The 22,946-nt window shown below is 37.7% G+C and overlaps 2 protein-coding genes and 1 pseudogene across 3 annotated transcripts; 1 reads left to right on the forward strand and 2 right to left on the reverse strand.

The window, feature by feature from the left end:
* The first annotated feature begins 8,758 nt into the window (after window positions 1-8,758).
* Window positions 8,759-10,104, forward strand: LOC113060318 (probable G-protein coupled receptor 132). Its single transcript, XM_026229188.1, has one exon. The coding sequence runs from the start codon at window positions 8,768-8,770 to the stop codon at window positions 9,740-9,742; it is 975 nt and encodes a 324-aa protein (XP_026084973.1). The 5' UTR covers window positions 8,759-8,767; the 3' UTR covers window positions 9,743-10,104.
* A 3,058-nt stretch (window positions 10,105-13,162) lies between these two features.
* Window positions 13,163-16,976, reverse strand: LOC113060461 (uncharacterized). 2 transcript variants are annotated; one of them, XM_026229387.1, is made up of 6 exons: window positions 16,872-16,976; window positions 15,816-16,342; window positions 15,581-15,738; window positions 14,571-14,712; window positions 14,411-14,479; window positions 13,163-13,981 (listed from the first exon to the last, which is right to left on the reverse strand). In XM_026229387.1, the coding sequence occupies exons 2-6, from the start codon at window positions 16,029-16,031 to the stop codon at window positions 13,859-13,861; spliced, it is 708 nt and encodes a 235-aa protein (XP_026085172.1). In that variant the 5' UTR covers window positions 16,032-16,342; window positions 16,872-16,976; the 3' UTR covers window positions 13,163-13,858. The 2 variants fall into 2 exon arrangements, with proteins under 2 accessions (XP_026085172.1, XP_026085173.1); XM_026229388.1 differs by lacking the exon at window positions 16,872-16,976 and adding an exon at window positions 16,796-16,864.
* Window positions 16,977-17,860: 884 nt separating this feature from the next.
* Window positions 17,861-22,709, reverse strand: LOC113060462 (bifunctional glutamate/proline--tRNA ligase-like; annotated as a pseudogene).
* Between the last annotated feature and the right edge of the window lie 237 nt (window positions 22,710-22,946).

Genomic DNA, 22,946 nt, shown 5'->3' on the forward strand with positions numbered 1-22,946 from the left:
CAGAGTCAAGTCACGTTCCAGTTGATTCTCCAGAATCAAGTCAGGTGCCCGTTGACTTTCCAGAGTCGAGTCAGGTTCCGGTTGACCCTCCAGAGTCGAGTCAGGTGCTCATGGACCCTCCAGAGTCAGGGTTAGTCACCGTCGACCTTCCAGGGTCAGGGTTAATCACCTTTGACCTTCCAGAGTCAGGGCTAGTCACCGTTGACCTTCCAGAGTCAGGGTTAGTCACCACTGACCTTCCAGAGTCAGGGCTAGTTACCATGGACTTTCCAGAGTCAAGGCTAGTCACCACTGACCTTTCAGAGTCAAGTCAAGTCACTGGTGATCTTCAAGGACCGAGTCAAGTCACTGGTGATCTTCAAGGACTGAGTCAAGTCACTGGTGATCTTCAAGGACAGAGAGTCAAATAACCGGGGTTCTTCATGGGAGAATTCAAGTCACCTGTGATCTTCATGAACAAAGGCAAGTCACCACTGATCTTCATGAACAAATACAAGTCACTAATGATCTTCATGAACAAATGCAAGTCACCAATAATCTTCATGAGCAAAGTTAAATCAGCACCGATCTTCTGGAATCCAGCATAAACACCATGGGATTACCAGAGTCTTGTCACTCCTCTGTGGAACTACCAGAGTCTCTCCACATCTCTGATGAAATACTAGAACCGTTCCACATCTCTGCTGAACTACCAGAGTCTCTCCTCACCTCTGCGGAACTTCCAGAGACTCGTCATGTCTCAGTCGATCTCTCTGAGTACCCGACTGTTCCTGTTGTGGCCACGGAGGCTACATGTTCATGTTCTATGTTTCAGACTTAACCAGACTTGTCCTCCTGTTGGTCCGGCCGCACGGATGTGGTGGTCTTCTGCTCCACCCTGGGGGCTTTCTGCCTCGACCACAAGAATGTGGTGGTCTTCTGCTCCGCCCTGGGGGGCGTCTGGTTCGACTACACGGATGTGGTGGTCTTCTGTTTCACCCTGGGGGGCTTCCGCCCTGACCGCACGGATGTGGTGGTCATCTGCTCCACCCTGAGGTCTGTCTGCCTCGACCACAAGGATGTGGTGGTCTTCTGCTCCGCCCGGGGGGCGTCTGGTTTGAACACACGGATGTGGTGGTCTACTGCTCCGCCCTGGGGGGCGTCCATTCTGACCACACGGTTGTGGTGGTCTTCCCTCTAAGGACCTGTGCCTGGTTGCATGAAACTCCTTAAGTGAGGGTTTCCCTGAGGGAGAAAAAATCGTTGAGGTAAGGGATTTCATTAAGAGCGTTGCAAGAAACCTCTTAACTGTCACCCTTACCTAAGTGTTTATACTTAGTGTTTCACAGTAGTTTCTGGCAACATACGGCAAAGATCGCCGCGGTTGCTATAGTTACTACCTCTAACAGTAAACAGAACATAACGCCTTCCTAAAAAGCCTTCATCACACTTGTATTAATATATTTTTGATATGGAGAGTACAAACATAACAGAAAACAAAAAAACAAACCAAACTGGACAGACGACGAAAAGGCAATTATTGTTTTCGTAAGTGGTTATAATAATAATAATAATAATAATACTTTTCAGCCTTTCATCAACCATTCATCGTCTCCAAGGGATTATTACGATCATTAAAAACACACCTTGGTATTTCCTCCTCTTCAATAAACACTAAATCAGCCATCGTATTTTGAGTTTAAGTTGACTTAAGGGAGCTGTTTTGGTCCCTTAAATTTATTAAGGTGAAATGGTCACTAAGGACTTTGTAGCAACGCTTAAGGGAACACTTAGATAATTAAGGGGAAAAACTTAATAACAGCCTCAAGTTCCTTAAGGAAACCCTTAGGGTTTTTTCTTGCAACCCAAGTTTCACTAAGGGTGCCCTTAACCTTATTTCTAAGGGATTTCTTAGCTTAAGGAGTTTCATGCAACCAGGCACTGGCCCTCCATCCCTCCCCCTGAATCTCCACCGGTCCACCAACCTCCTGGACTCCTTGTTTTGTGTTGCACTTCTCTTGTCTCTGTTTTCCCATTCTACCTGGTCCGCTTGTCTCTGTTTTCCCCATTCTACCTGGTCCTCTTGTCTCTGTTTTCCCCATTTTACCTGGCCCTCCGTCCCTCCCCTAGTCCTCCGCCGCTCCACCTCCCTCCTGTTCTCTTTGTGTTTTTGGTTTTCCCTTGGGTTCGGGTAGAGCATCTGGCAGCGGCTCCGTGGAGGAGGGGGTGATGTCACGCTGTCTAGTCTCTGTTTCCCTGAGTGTCCACTAGTGGCCTCACTTTCCCTTAGGCACTTCACCGTAGGCAATAGAATTCCTCTAGTCTGGTCCTGTCTTCACAGTAATTGCACTCCTGTTAATTGCACCAGGTGCAGTCACTTTGTTGTCATTAGCCTCCTTATAAATACCAGTCTTTCCCTGTTGTTTGTATGGATTACTTACCCTTCGTGTTGCCAGCTTCTCGTCTTCCGAGATTCCCCTTCATCTTCTCGTATCCCGAGATTGACCCTAACCTATCGTCTTCCGAGTTCCCTTTCCTGTTCCCTACTTGTTTTTTTGTTTGTTTATTTTTGGACTGTCTGTTTGGCTTTGACCTCTGCTTGTTCGACCAAGATTTGGATTACCCTTATACTTAATAAATACCTGCAATTGGATCTCTCGCTCTCCCTGTGTCTCTCTGGTGCATGATCGTCACAAGGGGCCTGTTTCACAAAGGAGGTTAAGTGAAAACAGGGTAAGTCAAGCCCATTTCTGAAAGAGAGCTAACTTATACTCAGAGTCAGTTATCATGGTAACTTACTCTATGAACCTAACCTGGTCAGGAGCAGGTTTTCTTTGGTAAACCCAGAGTTTCTTTCGGTCTTCTCCCCCTTTTTAAACACTTCATTGATGCACGATGGAAAAAATGCTCTTCTTACCAAGTGTTTTTTTTAGGGTTACTAGGGTTACTATATATATATATATATATATATATATATATATATATATATATATATATATATATATATATATATATATATATATATATATATATACTTAAATATATGCTATTACTAATTGTAAATCTACTGTAGCTCCACCCTCCATTGACACATAAGGTTAAATACGACACATGTGAATAACGGCTTCAATGGTGTAGGCAGTGATGTTTTGGGCATGGAAAACTAGCTTGTAACGCGATTGACTGGGTTAAGCGCGTGCACCGCAACTATAAAAAGTGATTATCAATGGAGCACCGATATTACGATTCACCATGGCAACAGCTCCCGCCAAAAAGACGTCCGCATACTTCCTACTCAATACAAATTTAATTATTCTCAGTGAAAACTGGCAGAACGTTAGATTAATGAATTAATAGCTAATCATTTTATGGTATCTCATGGGCAAAAAAATATAAAAATAAAAATAATAATATTAATAATAATATTTTAAGTGCATTTATTTTATTTTACAATTGATCTTCCAATAGAGTAAGAAAAATACAGCAGTGGCTATTTACATTAAGTGGAATTAACATACTTTCTTAGCAATAGATCCAATTTACAGTAGGCTAAGTGCAATTAGCTCTATATGCTATTTACAGAAAAAAAAAATGTACAGTGAAAATCGTGATATATTCTATTTACCATGTAAAAGTAGCAGTTCTTTGCAACAGGCTTAGTGTAAATAATAATTAGATAGGTAATAATAATAGTAAATAATAATTCCTCGTTATTAACTTTACTTCCACTTTTTACTCGGGCTCATAACATTAGCACAGAATCAGTTCAGAATCAATCACCAAAAGAACCAGTTCAGTTCAGACACTCTGTGTATCAGTCTGCTTTACGCTGAATCACACATGCGCAGTATCATCAGCTCCTCGGTTCTCAAGTTGGACGAGTCCGACAGAAACGGTTGACTCAAGAACGAGTCAGTCTTTTGTTCATTATCTGGCTCGGCTCTGTGTTCATCTTCAGTTCTCTCTTCACAACATTTTAGTCAGTGTATTGTTTGAGTAAATGAATTACTCTGGGATATTGGTTTGTTTTAACTCAGAGGGAGTGTCAGCCACATTAAAAAAAGTTAACAGCTTAAGTAATTTGTGGATTAATGCGTATTGGAGACGCAAACTGTTTCAAACGATTCAGTTCGATTTGATGAACTGGTTCAAGAAGATCTGGTTACATCGAGTGATTCGTTCGCGAACCGTATATCATTGAACTATTGTTTTTTGAACTCTCTCACACAGACACGGAAGAGAAGACAATGCTGAATAAAGTCGTAGTTTTTGCTATTTTTCTACCAAAATGTATTTTCGATGCTTCAAAAAATTCTAACTGACCCTCTGATGTCACATGGACTAGTTTGATGATGTTTTTCTTACCGTTCTGGACATGGACAGTATACCGTACGCACAGCTTCAATGGAGAGACTGAGAGCTCTCGGACTAAATCTAAAATATCTTAAACTGTGTCCCGAAGATGAACAGAGGTCTTACTGGTTTGGAACGACATGAGGATGAGTTATTAATGACATAATTAAAATTTTTCTAACTAACCCTTTAACTTGGCTGGCTCAGAAACCATTGAGCTGGAGCGCGCGTTTGTGTATGCACCAGCCGTGTATGCGGTGGAAGGAGAGCAACGACGGATGATCGCGGAGGCTGAAACCAGAGAGAACCCAGAATGTATCAAATGGAAATTCCATGAGTTATGCAACCCACAAACAAATGTAACCATTGAACGCCACAAGTTCAATATGAGAAACCAAAAACCCGGTGAAACCATAGAAGCATACGTGAGTGATTTAAGGAAAAACAACATGTCGTTCAACAAAGAAATTCATCATGTGACAGCAGATGAAGTTTCAAGCTTTGCAAGCAAAATTCATTCTGGATATTCAGACCTCTTCAAGGATGTGATTGGTAAACTTCCAGTAACATACAGTATTCAACGAGACTGAACCCAGCAGTTCACCCAGTTGTAAAGCCTGCATGCAAATCCCAGCAGCCATGCAGGGCAGGGTCGAAGCAGAACCAAGAAGAATGGTTAATATGGGTGTTCTTACCCCAGTCTCGGAGCCCAACGAATGGTATCATCAATGGTGGCAACCCACAAAAAGAATTCAGAGGAGATAAGACTATGCATTGACCCAAAAGACCTTAATAAGGCCCTCCTACGTCCGCACCACCCCATGCGTACAGTAGAAGTCACATCTAAAATGCCAGATTCCTCTGTCTTTCCCGTTTTGCATGCGAAAAGGGAGATACTGATGTCTACGCATGCCATTTGGAATCAGCACAGCGAGCGAGGTGTTCCAAAGGACGATGGAACAAACATTCGAAGGTTATCCATGCGCTATTATAGTAGACGACATCCATGTGGGAGGAAAGGTTGTGGAAGAACATGACGCAAATCTTTAAATAGTGCTGGATCGTGCAGAAAAGGTCAACCGTAGACTTAACCCTCTCAAATGTAAGTTTTGGCTGTCGGAAGTATGCTATGTAGGACATGTATTCACAAGTGAAGGACTGAAACCAGACCCTTCAAAGATCAAAGCCATCACAGGAAAGGACGTCCCAGAGAATGTCATAGCTCTACAACGCTTCCTAGGGATGGTTAACTATCTTGGAAAATTCATTCCAGGTTTCAGCGACCTCTCAGCACCCTTACGAGAGCTGACTCACAAAGATATGGAATGGTGCTGGCATAAACAACATCAAGATGCATTCAAAAAGCTGAAAGAGGTCATCACAAGCCCACCAACACTGAGAGAACGTTTTACACTGATGTGTGATGCTTCACAAGCCTCCAACAAAATGCTCCCATAGCATATGCTTCACGGACCCTGACACAAATCGAGAGACAATATGCTCAAATTGAGAAAGAGCGTAAGTGGTAAGTTTCATGACTACATATACGGAAAGAAAATCCACATTGAAACAGACCATCAGCCATTAGTGACGATACTCAACAAGCCACTGCACATGGCTCCAGCCGATTACAATGCATGATGTCAAGGCTTCAGAAGTATGACTTCGTGATAAGCTATAAAAGAGGAAAATAAATGTTTCTGGCTCACACTCTTCCACGTGCCCCAATGAAAAACACAGAAGTGTTAAGCAGTGAGAAGGCCGACTTTGAAGTAATGTCTGTTGAGCACATCTCGCCATCAAGGCTCATTGAGTTGGAAGAGCACACAGCCACAGATCCAACATTGCAACAGCTTTCCATGATAATACAACAGGGCTGGCCAGACCGACAGGCAAAACTTTCACTTGAACTCCACCAGTACTATCCATACCGAGATAAGTTGAAAACAAAGGATGGGGTTGTGATGAAAGGCACAAAAGCTGTGATCCACAAGTCACTGCAGAAAGAATATATTACTATTCTTCATAGAGGGCATCCTGGAGTAGAATCAACAAAACGCAGAGCACGAGGTGTAGTGTTTTGGCCTTCAATGAACAAGGACATTGAGAAGGAGTGTGCTTCATGTTCGGTCTGCAAGGGTATGAAACAGCACCAACAAAAGGAACCACTGAAGCTACATGATTACTCCAGAACTTCCCTGGTCAATTGTTGCAACTGATCTATTTGAATGGAATGGCCAACATTATCTTGTCCTGGTGGACTCATATTCAAATTGGTTTGCAATAGATCTTCTTTGCAGTCTTACATCGACCGCTGTGATAAAAAATTTAAAGAGACACTTTTCAGGACATGGCTTTCCCCAAAAAGTGATCACAGACAATGGAACACAATTTCCCAGTCAACAATTTAAGAACTTTGCAAGTTCCTGGGACTTTATTAATGTAACAAGCAGCCTGGAATATCCACAATCCAATGGATTAGCAGAACGAGTGGTGCGAGTTGCAAAAGAGTTGATGGAAAATCAAAGGGAGACGGAACAGATGTCTTCCTAAATCTACTAAATTTGAGAAACATACCTCGTGATGGAATTCTCGGATCACCAGCAGAAAGACTTCTGTCAAAACAAACATGGACGACACTCCCAATTGACAGAAAGTTGCATGTCCCTTCCACCAAAACATGGTCAGAAATCGACTTGCAAGCCTCATCAACAGAAGTGGTTTTATGACAAAAGCAGCAAGCCACTCCGTCCTCTTTTCAAAGGTGAAGTAGTCAGGTTACAAACACCTCAAGGGTACAAAAAAGTGGGAAGCATCAAAGAAATCTGCAAATAACCAAGATCGTGTTTGGTGGAATCAGAGGCGATGGATTACAGAAGGAATCGTAGACACATCTTACCAGTCCCTGAGACTTTTCCACAACAAAATGATTAATAAAACCCAGCAGAACATTAAAAAGTTTGTACACCAGGAAAATATCAAAGTTTCCTTTACGATCACCCAAGTGCACAAGTGACTGCTACTGACTCTGAGTTAAAAAATGTAGAACATTGATTATATGTTCTTAGTTATATATGAATCGCAATTGTACTTTTGGGTATTCCGTAGTGTGGACGTAAAGACGGAAGTGCTTGGTCTAAAAAAAAAAAAACTACATGTGATTAGTATATTCAGTTCTCCAGTAAAGAATCAAAGTTATACTAAACTGGGTTATGTGTTCATCATTCAACACACACACACACACACACACACACACACACACACACACACACACACACAAATACATATATATATATATATATATATATATATATATATATACACACACACACACACATACATATATATATATATATATATATATATATATATATCACTTTGTAATTTATTACATTTCACTCACAAATGTCTTGCAAGATCAGACGTAGCTACTATTTCCCCTCTTGTCACACTGTGTGCATGAACACATCATCACTTCACTTCCTTCACTGCAGGTGTGCAGCTGAGCGTGTAGCTTTTACCAAGTCCGCTGGTACCGCTGGTATTGCTGCTTTGACAAATGGGCACAGAGATTGATGACATGGACTATTATATTGAATAAGGTTTCCACGATCATCTGGGATAAGAGGTAACTGTTTTATTCGTTTGATTATGTACAACATGGAGGTAGAATCAGAACTTACCACTTCAAAGGTAACGAGCTGTTGAGTGGAGAGTCAAACCGAAAACTGACCAAGGTTTTATTATAGTAGAAGTGTAGCAAGCATGTTTCTTTTGCAGAATGGCTAGCATTTGTAACCACAGATAGAGTAGTGAAGCCATGGTTAATTTGAGATAACCATGGTTTAACTATATTAAACGTATTAATATTATTAAGTTTAACTATATTAAACTTGTAAATAATATTACTGGGAAAATGAAAAGTTTACATTTCGATATCTTTTTTTTTTTTACAAATACAAACAATAGCCTAATAAAAGCTGTTTTATTTATCATAGTGTGGGTTTGCCACATGGTGGCTGTCCTGTTTAGTTCACGTAACTAGCTGAGTCATCTATATTATATATTTCAAATTAAATCTAAAATTAATCCTGATGTGCACTTAATTGTTAATTCTCATCTAAAAAAGGAGAGTTCATTTAGTAAGACTAGGCTATTTGATTTTCTGAATAGTAGAAAATACCCATATCATGTTTTATAATATCTGACTTAGCCTTTGGAGAAGTAATCTGAATAGAAAAGAGAACCATATACTTCTAAACTTCTAAAAGTAGCACTTAAGGTTTTTGTTTTTCTAGTATCATTAGCTTTGTTTTTGATGGTCCTTTCTCTTATTTTTTTCATATCGATCTCATGCTGTTTCTTTTAATGAAACACCAGTTTAACTGAATTATGTTTTGTTCCCCCATCATTTTGGATCAGCTTCCAAGTGACCATGATGAACATAACCAGTACAACAATCAGTCTCCCGAACCACACAGACAGTTGTGCACCACTTTACAAGGAAGAAAACACACTTCCACTTGTGGTTCTCTACAGCACAGTCCTCACATTAGGTCTGCCCGCTAACCTGATCACAGTCTTCCTCACGTTCCTCGAAGTGTGTCAGAAGAACGTCCTAGGGATCTACCTCTTCAGCCTGTCAGTGTGTGACCTGATGTATCTTGGCACACTTCCACTCTGGGCCATTTACATCAACAGAGGTCATCAGTGGGAGTGGGGCTCTTTGACCTGTAAGTTCACCGGCTATGTGTTCTTCAACAACATGTACATCAGTATCTTCTTGATGTGCTGCGTTTCAGCGGACCGTTTTGTCGCGGTGGTCTACGCCGTGGAGTCTCGTGGTCTGAGAAGGATGAGGCATGCTGTGATCATCAGCGTTGTGATTGTGGTGGTCGTTGCTGTGGGACACGTGCCGGTTTTCACCATGGCAGAGGGAGACTCAGAGAAAATGGAGGAGAAGCGGTGCTTCGAGCCAAGCCTACCCTCTGTCGTAGTGACGGGCTTCAACTACGCCCGCTTCCTCATCGGTTTCTTCATCCCGCTGTGCATTTTAATATTCACCAACTTGGCCATCATTTCTAAAGTTCAAGCTAGCACAGGTTTGACGCCACAGGCCAAAATCAAAATACGTCACCTGGCCTATGCTGTCATCTTGTTTTTTCTGGTCTGCTTCATGCCGTATCATGTGATCCTTTTGATACGTGCCATCAATTTCCACTTTTCCAATGGGAAATGTGACTTTGAAAGAAGCATCTACACACCCTATACAATCTCTCTGGGTCTCTCTACCATCAACAGTGCCATAAACCCTGTTTTCTATGTGCTTAGCAGCAACAGTGCTCATACGAGGATCCACGAAGGCCTGCGAAGGTTACGCAGAAGCTCGAGATCTCCTTCTTTTGCATGATTTCTTTCATTTTCTAAACTGGGACTTATTTTCCTTTTTCTGTAGCCTGTACAACACTTAAATGAAATAGGAAATGTTTCTGTTATACTTGTTTAATCTTCCAAACATTTGGAAAGCATTACAGGAACCATATTTTCTAAATGCATGTTATTGTGCTTATGTATATTTCCTTGTAATTTTTAATCAAAATGGCATTATCTTCTAGTGAAACCAATTTTGTGACATATGGCGGATTTATTCATAACGCCCCTTTTTACTACTGGTTGACTGATATTGTTTTTTTATTATTATTATTTGGACTGCCGATATCTAGGAAAGCAGGGGGGGCGATAGCAGATATAATTTATTTTTTTATTATTATTAATATTTAAGAAATTTGAAATCATTTGACAATGGTTTAAAATTTTTTTTTTTTAAATAAACCAACTTTAGATGAAAAAGTATTTTTTTCACAAATAAATATTTAATAAAAATATAATTGAAAAGTAAACATTGTAACCAAAAGGGCACTCAGTTTTCACTCAAGTTTGTGTGCGTTTGAGGATCATATTTTTTTTAATAAAGCCAGGGTAACCCTCATTTTACATACAGCACACAGTGAAAATGACATGAATATGACAGTGGCCAAATGCATAAAGTGCAGCACTATTTGAAATCATGAGTTTAAAGTTTAAAGCATTCAATTCAGATGGAACGACCGTCATGCAGAGAACACGCGATCATGATGGATAAAAATGCACACGTCACAAGATCTCACAGCTGGATTCGACTACATTTGCAAGGTTTGTGAAATTAAAGGTCCATTAGTCATTCAAAGATTTGTTTAAATGATGTAAATGCATATTTGCTCAATGCTGACGCCAAACGAGAAAGTATAATAATGTTTGCCTTTCTATTCCTGATAATATAAAAGCAATTGTTATGATACTTTTTGTATACAATATGTTTTTTCTGTTTGTTTTTTTACATGAAACAGGAAATTACATAACAGAAAAAGACCCTCATGTGTTAAGATCTCTTGAAATGTAAGTTAATTGGATCTTTTTATTGAAGTGTAAAATGTAATGTGGTGCAACTTAAACTATTTATTAGCTACTTAATGGAATAAATGCATGCCATTTCTTTATTAAATTAATAAATACACAACTTTTTTTTTGGTGGAAATAATGAAAATAGGGAAAACATTTTTAGAGATTCATTCTAATTCATTACATAAGAAAGTACAGAGCTTTGTTAAAATATCAAATTAAACGGTCATAATACAAACAAAAAATTTAAGAAAACAAGAAACATTTTAAAATAAATTGTATTTATTTATATTTAAATTTTTTCAGGAGTACTATTTGCTATTTTATATTATATCTTAGCAAAGTCCATGTGTGAAATCAGGAGACGTTTTTGAGTTTGATGTGAAATTGATGCAAGAAGCCACAAAAACGTATAGAGGAAATGGTTAGAGGCTAAACGAGGTGTGAAAACGGTTGTTTTTCTGCTTGCAGTTGACAGTCTATACAAGTTCATATATTGTGCCTGCATTAAGACACGTAGTTACATACACATGTGCTTGATATAGGATTATTATTATTATTAATATTATTATCATTATCATTTAAAGGGTAAGTTCACTGATTTTAAACCAGCTTTTTATTGTTACAATGTTGGTACACATAAATGTACAATGTGTTACCTTTTGCATTTCTGTACCTCTACTCACCACTACCCACAGACAGCAATATGAGTGTTGAAGATTTTTCATTTTTGGCCACAACCATTTTCTCTGTTTTCTCTAGGAATGCAACACTGATTAAAAAGAAAATAATAAAAATAAAAAACTACTTAGTAACCTTTTATAGAAATTCCGTCTGTTACCATTAAATTAAATCTTATTATTAGAATTTTATGCGGCTAGGAAATGAGAAATGAAACCATGACCTTGCCATTGTTAGCTCATACAGATAAGAAAGTAAAGTATGAACATAAGCAGTTCTCTCTGAATAGATCTTAGAGCTTAAAATGTTTAGTTGTGGTGAGGACTTTGAGCATGAGAACGGATGCTAAAATGTGTTTGTAACTTGAACTTTCCATGACCTTAAATGGTGAACTTCCTGTTTGCTAGGTCGTAATAAAATGTAGAATAGTTCTGTTTTTAGTTTGAACGTGCTCACACTAAATGACAGGAAGTTTGACAGACTCAACATTTGTTCACATAACCCAAGACTGACATATAAAGATATATATGTACCAATCTTTACATTTTTAAGTCAAGCTGAAGGTGTCTAGCAAACTAAATCAGGCGAAATAAAATTACTAATTTGCAGACAAATTATGTTGATATAATTAAATGGTCTTGATATCAAATTAACCCCTTAAATTGCCTTATAAGATTACTTTACACTTTCTATAAAAAAAAAAAAAAAAAAAAAAAAAATAGTTCAATTAGTTTACTGATCCTGCTTTTTTTTTTTTTACACATTTATTTTATGTATTCATTCATTTATTTATTTTTTGTAATTGCATTTACACTGTAAAAAGTGCTTTTTTTAAACTTGTATATAAAGATAGCATCAGTTAAGCACATTTATAATAAAATACTAAAATACTTAAATACTATTTTGTGTTTTTACTTCAAAATGTCACGTTTAATTCATTAAGCTACTTCAGGTTTCGTTTTAATTTATTGTACTTAAATACATAAGTAAATTTGTTATGTTTACAAAGATTCTTTAAGTTAATATCAAAGTTATAATCCCATATTTCCCATCATGCAATGGGGCATGAATAATTAAAAATGTACAATGTTTTATGGTTGATTTTGTTGTTAGTTGTTTAGTTTAGTTGTTAGTAACATACTGTTTTGTGACACCCTGGAGTTTATTTTCTACTCAAAATGACCTTGCTTGCATGTTGCAAGTGAACCACATGCTGTAATAGCATGGTGGTTTACCGCTGTTACCCTGTTAAAGTAACTTGTATAAACTTACACATTTTATTAAATCAATGCTAAAGTTTTACTTAAAATATGTGAGTGCAAAATATGCAAAAGAATTAGAATTTGTTAAACTTTTTTACAGTGATAAGCATTACATAATGTAAAATTTACAAAGAGTCAACAAAATGAACTGGGGATTTCCAAGTTAACTAAACTTAAAAATGTCTAATTAAACCTAATAATAATTATGTTTAGGCTTCAACTTGGCAAATGTTTGTTAATTTACTAGCCTTTTCTGAGTAAAAAAACTTTCCAAGATTTTTTCAATTACATCCTACTCCAATTTTTTTGCAGTGTACCCTAGAAGCCAAAAGGGCCAAACAAACAAATAAAGGAATAGTGGTATGCTGTTGAAGAGCTTTGAACTTCTCCTTTTATTAGATTTTGAATTACCTTTTTTTGGAATAAAAAAACTGCAGGACACAAACTTATAGCTGTATATTCATATATTATTCAAATAATATTTTTTAAATATTTCCAACATAAATATACCAAATGCATTCAAAGATTTCAAATGTCAATTCACAATAAAAACAATGTAGCTTTAAGAACAGTAAGCCGTGAGCTTAGGCAGCAGCAGACAGTGGAATATATATATGGCTGCATTAACTTCCTGTACTAAGTTTACAGTGATTTTGTTCTTTTTAGGCACTTATTAGTTTCGTTCTGCTTATGTTAAAAGCCTCCCTTTTAATGTTAGATCAGTGGCAACGTGTGTAAATCAAGTAAGTTAGGAACTCCATCCTGAGCTAGTGTGCATACAAGTACTTTTGTCAAGCATGCTTTGTAACAGACTTGGATGTATTTGTGAACGTGCATGGAAAACCTTGCCTGTGCTTGTTTCCATACACATTCATGAATGCAGGCAGTAGTATTAAGTCATCATTTTGGTTACTTCCAAACCTGTTTGATTTTCTGAGATGTTCTGAAGAATGCACTAGTAGCTCATTTCAGTGCATTTAAAATGTGTTTGGAACAACCAGCCGAGAAAATGATGAAACAAATAAATAAATTTACGAATAAATTACAAACCTTTCAGGTTTGGTTTTCTGAAATAATGTGTGTCAGCGCAACTGTAAGAGTTTGTGTGCGTGTGTGTGTGTGTGTGTGTACACATGTGATGTTGATTATTGCAGAGGATCTTTCTTGTTCTGGTAGGGCAGCAGGTTCAAGTTGTACTGGCTGAGCCACTGGCGTGAGATCTGATAAAAGAACCCTGGTGCATTCCGACACTGCGATGATGGCATCAGCTGGCAAAAAACAAAACAAAAACAAAACAAAAAAAGCGTAAGAGGTCAGTGAACCCACTTAGTTTAGGGTTAGGCATTCAGAGTAGGAAAAACATGGGGCTGAGTAAATAATGACAGTTTTCAATATGGGGTGAATATCTCTAGGAGTGTATAAATCCTCTTTGGCATATATTCTGCTGTATATCTAAAGTAAAACCTAAATAAAAGAAAGGGCAGTCATGGCTTAATGGTTAGAGAGTCAGACTTGTAACCCGAAGGTTGTGGCTTTGAGTGTATATATATTCCTGCCGGCAGGAATATATATACACGCACACGCACACGCACACACACACACGCACGCACGCACACTACACACAATACACACACACACTGTATAGTCAAACCTGGAATCCTACATGGACAACAGTTTGAGAACACACATACACAAACCTTGGTTTGAATAAGTGCTCCAGGATGATCTTCCAGATCTTCTGGGTCAAGATCTAAAAGATTAGTGGTCTAAAAAAATAAAAAATAACAATGATGTAACGATGTATGTAGCTCAGATGGTGTGTGATGTGTCAAATTTAAAATCTCAGTCTGTACTCACCTGGGAGTCAGCGCTTGCGTCAGGCTGTCTGAGCTGGAGGGATTTGAGCAGTCCTTCATGGGAGTGTAGTTTGGGTTTGGGACCTGACAGTCTGAGAATTTTGGACCCAGACTGTAGATGACACCAGAAATTTGCAGCTTCACTAATGAGAGAGAGAGAGAGAGCAGGAGAGGAACTTCTGAAAAATGATGGACACTTCATTTACACTCCATCAATTAAAATGGAATTGTGCAGTTTTTGAATAATAAACCACACAATTTAACTGTGTAACATTGTCTGAGCACATTGTAATCAGGGAAAATATTGACAATGTACACACACTGGAGATTTCAGTCTTTCACTGTCCTGTTCAGAGTCAATCATGAATAAAAGTTACTAAGATAAAGAAAAAGGGAAAATCTACTAGTCTGGTGTTTTTAGAAATACACCCCATGCATTCAGGTTGTTCCAAATAAAAGTTTACATTTAATTAAAAATAAATAATGTAAGGTAACTATATGAGGTTATATTTCATTTTTTTTATTTTCTGTATTTACTTTGAAATATTTAATGATTTTTTTTTCTTTTTTATAACTTAATTTAAATGTCTATTTTTATTTCTTAGTTTAGTTATTTTTATATTTTATTTAAGTTATTGTTAACTGATAATATATATATATATATTTTTTTTCTTTGAGTCTACAGGTGTATGAACACTACTGCTACTAAATAACATTTAATAATCAAAACGACTTCACCTGTTTTTTTGTTCTAAAACATAATTGTGATAATAAATCAGGGCAAGTTAGAAAAGTAAGTCATTGTATGTATGCATATAATTCATAATTGATTTTAAAAAAAATTATAATAAAAAAATTATAATAATAGATTGAACAAAGAAAGTCATTACCAAGATGGCTGATTAATGAACTAGCTACTCCAGTAAAAACTAGTTGACTGTATCCAATGCATCATACCACCAAACCGGGTTCATTATTCATAATGAACAATAGAAAAGCCATAGAGTATACCTTGATATCGCTGAAGACTGAGAGGGCTTGTCTAATGTGCTCTGCTGTAGCAGAGACAATGTAGGGATTTCCATCATGACAGGATCTTTCTCGGCATCCTCAACTTGAAAGCAGTCATTAAAAATAAACCATGGATTCCCTTTATCACCATTTTCTGTCTGTGAAACAACAGCATTAAATACTACAATAACACTTCAACACAGACACAACAGTTTGAAAGTAGGTCAAAACATACGTTTTCAGGAAACTCAGAAGTTCCTGCTCCTGCCCCAGACAGGGTTGATGATTCCTCTTCTCTGGTTCTGTCCTGGAATGCACCCCAGTCTGAAAACCCATTGTCATCTTGCTGGGGTTCAGTCCAGTCAGCAGAACTGAATGTGGACCAATCGTCAAACCCTTCACAACTTGGAAAACCATCTTCACCATAACGGTCGAGCATACACTCCCCCATTACACACAGTGACGTCGTCCAATTACACCCGAGAGTCTACTACTGTCCTGTCTACTGTACATCTATTCGTTTTATAAAGCTATAGCCCGATCAGCAGGGTTACCGTGTCTTTATCCCTATTGACCTAAATGATGTTGTTGTCTTTGTAGCTACACTTTTTGCAGTTAACAGTTTGTTCTCTGGTGTCCCACAGGAGGCAGGGAGTTTCCATTGTGTTTCAGAGGCAGGTTACATGACACACATACATACTTCCTTCCAAAGACATTTCCTCTGTTGCTTTACTTCGATTACCAGGAAGAGGACCAGGGAATCTGAAGAGAGGGAGAAACATGTCCCTGGTGTAAAATATTACATTTTACATAAACATTAAATTTTATTAAGACTTTAAGCCCTATAGGAAAATGACAAATGAGATATTTGTAGTTACAGACAGGAAGAAATGAGGGGGGAAAAGTATGAAAATAATAACGTAAAAATTGCATTAAGTAAACGTAAACAAGACTATTTAGATATGCAGTTTGTAGTTTGAATTTATATTCTGTCATCTAAACACCATGATATTCACAACAATCTTTTATAGCAGTAATTATATTCAGTACAAATGTATAAGATCATGCATTACAAAAAGTTGTCTCTTGACACAAATACATGACAAACATATAGGCCTTTTTAAACGAACAGGTAAAGCAGATCTAAAGAAATGTACGTTGCTTTGCCTTTTCAACGATGTAACGTTAGAGGTCATAATAAACCTTTTTACTTACATACATACTCTGAACCACAATAAACATCGTGTTTAAATAGACTTGTAAGCCAATAAAAGTACAATATCCCACTTACCCTCATAAGCAAACCTCGACAGGTGTGATGAAACGCTGATAACATAAACCAGTTTATCCACGTATTGCTTCCGCAATTTTCTGTCGGAAATCTGACGTGTCACAAATAGGAGGAGCTAGCGGTGACACCTGTGCGTTTGACAACACGCCCAGCACGTGTCTACAAGTTTACCGTCGTGGTGCGACACTCTCGCGAGAATCATCGGGATTTGAGTCGCGCAGTAACAGAATGAACATTCATTCATTTTATATCCCAACTTTGCTTACTGAAGTACGACTGCATAAAGACAGTATTCATATTTGATACTCTTAATATAGGAAAGCTATACGACTTTACAAGTTTGTACTCTTCAAAAAATAATATTTGTTTGTACCCTATTGTACCCTTTTTTTCGGATATTTACATTATATTATTACCTCCTAGCAATTTTTACTTGCCTTTCTCTTCTTTTCTTGTTCACTTGTTTCATTATTAAATGAATAATTATATGAACAATATGTACTTTTGAGCTAATGTGCACGCATAATGTGAATGTTTATTCAGTAAAAAAAAAAAAAAAAAAAAATCTATCTACAGTATCTAGTAAAATCCCTTTGTGTATGTTTTTTTTCAGAAAACATCTTAATCTCCGATCCCCATGAACACAATCCAAATACAAAAAGATACAAAAGACATGACAAGTACAAAAAATGATAGAAGTTAAGAATCCATTTATTACAGATAATATTTATTTAGTTAATTGTTTAGACATTTATTCAGGACAAAGATGTGTAAAGATTAAGTATGGCTGCATAGAACATCTAATTTCAGCTAAAGTAAAACTGTGCCTGTCAGCTAGTAAACCTGTGACCAGAAAAATAGAGGGGATTCCTCTAAAATACACTAAAAAGCAGTATTTTGAGTAGTTAGAAGAGATGACAGATGTCTTCATTATTCTGTTATTCTGCAAGTGCATTTGACAAGAAGGGCAGTCTTTATTTTAGGAAGTCTCAGTAGCTGCGACCAAACAGCGTGTAGAACTGCACAGGCTCTTTGCCGCTGACGCACATCTGACCGCCCTGCAGTTTCTTCAAGGTCTCGAAGGGGATACACAGACTCTTGGCTCCCATTGAAGGTGCACCAGGCTCCAGGTCTTGATCCCTGAGGACACAGAAAACAACAGTGTTAATGGAAATCATATCTACGGTGATTTTAATCTTCACAGAATTTAATATTATTGTCTCCATTTTCATATACTTTTTTCTGTTCAGATATTGTGAGATCAATGAGTTTTTATTTCATTAACAGCCATACTTTTTTTTTTTTTTTTTACTTTTTACACTAAGTGATATAAAATAAATTATATTAAAAATAATAAATTAGAAAAAAAATGATATAGTGCCAACTTAGAAAGAAAATATTTTTCAAATTAGTTTAGCCTTTTAGTAGTGACAATATAAGAGCCTAAAAATAAAATACAACATTTAATCATTTAAAATAAAACATATTTATAAAATATTTGCTTTCACTGATTTATATAAATATTTCTAATGGTTCAAACAAAATTACATAAATCGATAATTTAATATATAATAAATAAAGTAAAAAATGTCACTACAATATCATGCTTAACATTTCTTCCCCTCACACAGTATAATTGGCTCAATATACATAAAAATACAAAGGAAGAAGGCCCCATAGCAGGGATATTCTTATTTTTGGGCCCTATGGCATTTATATATATTTTATTATATTTCAATGCCAAGGTAATGGAATACTGGTTATCTAGGAATATCAACCCAAAAGCATGAAGAACTGGAATAGTCCCTTACTTGGCTGTTGTCTTTTTAATCCAGTCCTCACACTCAATGCCTCCACAGAAGGGAATCTGCACAGTCTGTAAGAATTTATATGAATTAGGCAAATTTCTGGTTTTGATGGAAATAAAGTTACCAAAGAACTCTGGATCCACATCATTTACTTACTCTTCCCTGGTCCAGATCTTTCCATCGTATTAGCCACAACCATGTGTTTGTGCAAATCATCAGAGGCCCTGTGACAAGTTAAAAAAAATCAAAATAAATCACAATTCATGCCGCATCTGATGGAAATGGCAGAGCTCTAATGTGGTGATGCCAGGTGAGGAACTAGAAAGCAGGTGTTTGTACCGGTTAAACAGGTTGTTCTGGATCTCTTCCAGAAGGTTTAGGATTTTCTTTTCAGCATCAACTTCTGGCACAGTGAGCTTTTCTCCAGTGTCTCTTCTTACTGCTACAAACTGACTATGTTTTAAGTCCTTTGGCCCAACCTTAACCTTAAGGACACACACACCCTGCATTCAGAAAACAGAAAGAAAGAAAGAAAAATGAAATCAGACAAAGCCCTTATGCATTAGTGTGTGATAATGCTGTGAGTGAGAACCTCCATACCTTCAGCTCCCAATGACTGAACTTCCAGCCAGGTGAGTAGTTATCACGCAGGTCTGTCTTCACTCTGATGTCGGCCTTCTGTAGTCTAGAAAGATATTTGGAGTGGCTGTGATGCCACAAGGAATGATGATGACCTGCGAATCACAGTGTACGTTTGGATACATTGCTATGATCCACTATAACCAAATAGGAAGAACTAATGAATCTCCAGCGTACCTGTAAACATGCTACTCTGGATGGCAGCACCAGGCCCATGTTGTTTCCATGAACCATCGTCAGGACTCAGATGCCCCATGAGTTCTGGTAGGCCAGCTGCTTCTCACCTGGTTTCGTGGGGTCCTCAAAGACGATCTCAAACATCCTGGAGAAGTTCTGGTCCAGGTGATGAGATGTGGCACCCTGTGAGAGTGATTGGAGTGTTTCAGATCTTACTGCTCTACACTGATGGTGCTACAATACTTCAGTGACTTATACATTTTTATATTTTCTGAATGTTTAGGGGTGCTGCTTGTGGGTTCCAGGACATTTGGGTTGTGTTCTGATCTCTAGCATGTTGCACATCCTTTTTTTAATTTAGCTATAATAATCACATTGGAAGGTTTATGGCAATACCCAGCTCTACTCTGTTTCTTATTTTAAAGTGACCTCGTGTAATTAATTATTTTTTTAAGCAGTTAAGCAGACCAAACAAAGATTGTAAAGTAAGATTATCTGGATGTTTTGAAAACCAAAGACTAACCTGAATCGCTCTGCCGCTTGCTGAGATGTAAACCTCCACAGTTGTGGTGTAGTCTCCTCCTACAAACTTCTCCTTCTCTGGTTTCTTGCCCTTGACCACAAGGATGGCCATCAGCTCCTCGTACACCCGAGCACACAGGACCAGAATCTGCAGAACCTGCACACATGACAGATAAGAGCGGGAGGGTCAGAAACATGGTACAAATTACTTCTGGATCTGGGTGTAAATAGTAAGGATCACATCTGACCTCCTCTGTAGCTTCCTCTTTAGTGGTAAACGCTGTGTGTCCCTCCTGCCAAAGGAACTCTCTGGTCCTCAGGAAGGGCTGGAGGTGTTTGAACTCCCAACGCTAAGAAAAGCAAAAAACAGAATGAAGACATGGGCCCTTAATTTAGAGGTGTCTGCAAAAGTTGACCTCTGAGGCTCAAACTGACCACAACGTTGCACCACTGGTTGAGTTTGATTGGAAGATCTCTGTGTGACTGAACCCACTTGGCATAGGCAGGATCCATCACTGCTTCAATGAAAGAAGAAATTGACTTCATTAAACAGATGAAGATCGAGTCCATTTAAGATCCAGCTGCAGCTGCTCACCTGTCTCACTAGTGGGGCGCACAGCGATGGGCTCCGCCAGCTCGGTCTTTCCTGATCTTGTTACCCAAGCAACCTAAAGACATTTACAAATAAAAATGTCAAATCTCTGAGTTGTTCTCTTTTCCACACACTGAGTAGTCCAAATATAACATTATATTATCTCATTCCAATTGTCCAAAGTAAAAAGAAGCATTTATTTAATTTGTGATTTTTTTTATTTATCATAATTTTTTATATTTTAAAATGCAATTAATTGAGGTAATTAAGCTGAATATTTAAAAGCCATTACACTCCAGTCTTTAGAATCAAAAGTATTCTTAAAAAAAATATATAATATGCTGATTTGGTAATTCAAGAAAAATATTTTTCTTATATTTATCAATGATGAAAATAGTTGTGCAGTTACATTTTTGTGAAAATTTGATAGATTTACATTATACATGTCTTTACTGCACCTCTGGAGCAAAATCCACAATGTGGCTCTTCTCTTTCTCCAGGCCAGCCTGAGAGACAAACATGGGGAAGTAGCCGTTCTCCACACCCAGCTTCTTGATCTCCCGCTCAAAGAATTCTTTGATGGCATCCCAGATAGAGTAAGACCAGGGCCTCAACACGTAACAGCCACTAACATCGTAATACTCGATCATCTCAGCCTTGGTTATCACCTGAAAACAGCAAAAATCATGATTTTAACACAGCTGAAAAACAAAAACATTTACTAAATCATATGAATAAAGGTGACCTGAGAGTACCACTCAGTCAGGTTTTCCTCTTTCTTTGCCTGCAGTCCCAGCCTACATTTGATAAAAAGAGTAAGTGTGTGCATCTACTGGCCCTGGTAGCGAACGACACATTTCTTTATTGCAAAACTGAATATCTTTCAGTGAAGTGTTCATAAACACAGCATAAAGTCTGAACACAGACACAACAGAGTGTGTTTGGATTTTAGTATTGGAGGACAAAACCAGTTGTGGCAGTACTTAAACAACAAGAAGCACCAGCAGGGGGAACACCGAGTTTGTAGTCCTACCCTATCATCTGCTTATATTATGCCTTCAGAGCCAAAAGCTGCTTCACCGCAGCATCAACCTGTAAAAATGTGTGGTGCATTTCCCCTTGTAAAGACATATTATGTGCATAACAGTTTTAATGAGTGTCAACCATTCTCATATGTTTAAAGTTTATTCAGTAATAAACTTTTATTGGGTTTTATCCATTCATTTAATCAATTTGATTTTTGCTCCATTTAAATGTCTTATTCTTTTTTATATGCATGTTCCACGTGTTTAATGCTTCACATTGAATGTTTATTTTGAATTTGATATAATTAAATACAATTTATTTGACATTAAATTACCATTCTCAGTGTCTTAAAGTGCCGTTTTCCCTTGCTTTATGTCTGCCTGCATGCGTGCAAGTTCACAGAATTTAATTTATGACGAAAAAGAGGTTTGGCAATAAAAATTTCTGAGACACTCAATCACTGCATAAAGTAATACCTTCACCCTGTTTTTTTTCAATAAGCGATGCCACTTCATTTCTAATTTTACTCCTTTATATGGGCCCATTAAATTAATACACAAATCCTGCTGGTCAAAGACAGGTGTGAGGCAGACAAGTTCAGACAGATCTTTTAAATGACTTGCATTAGCCAGTGACACTGCTTTCCCAGCACTGGATGAGGCACTTCAATTCATTTCACCAACAATAATCGTCATTCAGCAGCCCTATTAGCATTTTTATATCTTAAATACATTGTGGAACTGCTCTGAAATCAAGATAAAAAAAAAAAAAAAAAAAGTTTTTCCTGTATATGACCGCAAACCTTCAAAACTCCGTAATAATCAGGAAAACACGCACACATTATACTTCTGATTCACTTTTACTAAAGCACTGCCTAAAAACTGTCAGTGTTCTTGTTTTTAATCTATCAACATAATGAAAGCAGTGGAAGTCAATTAAATTGGGAGAAAGGGAGACTGATACTTCTAGAAATGCCACGAGATACTCTACGTTACATGTCAGTCCATTGAGCAGCAGCCCGAGCTCAGTTCCAAAATCCATTGTAGTTTGGAGTATATGCAACACCTCGCATGTGCACTTACCTAGAGGCGGGTTGATACTGTTGATAATCAAGTTTAGTGCCATGTCGTTTCTCCTGGTCTGCACGTAATAGCCCTATCACACTTCCAGCATCAAACTACTTCTGTGAGAGAGAGCACAGCACTAGAATAAGCCGGAGAACCTGAACCCTGGAACAATGGTTCCGGTAATTGTTCGAATGCTGTGTGTTTAGGCGCGTTCGACTTTGAAGCAGCGCTGCAGTGCAGAATG

Source organism: Carassius auratus, chromosome 42 (genome assembly GCF_003368295.1).
Source record: "Carassius auratus strain Wakin chromosome 42, ASM336829v1, whole genome shotgun sequence".
Classification (NCBI taxonomy): Eukaryota; Metazoa; Chordata; class Actinopteri; order Cypriniformes; family Cyprinidae; genus Carassius; species Carassius auratus.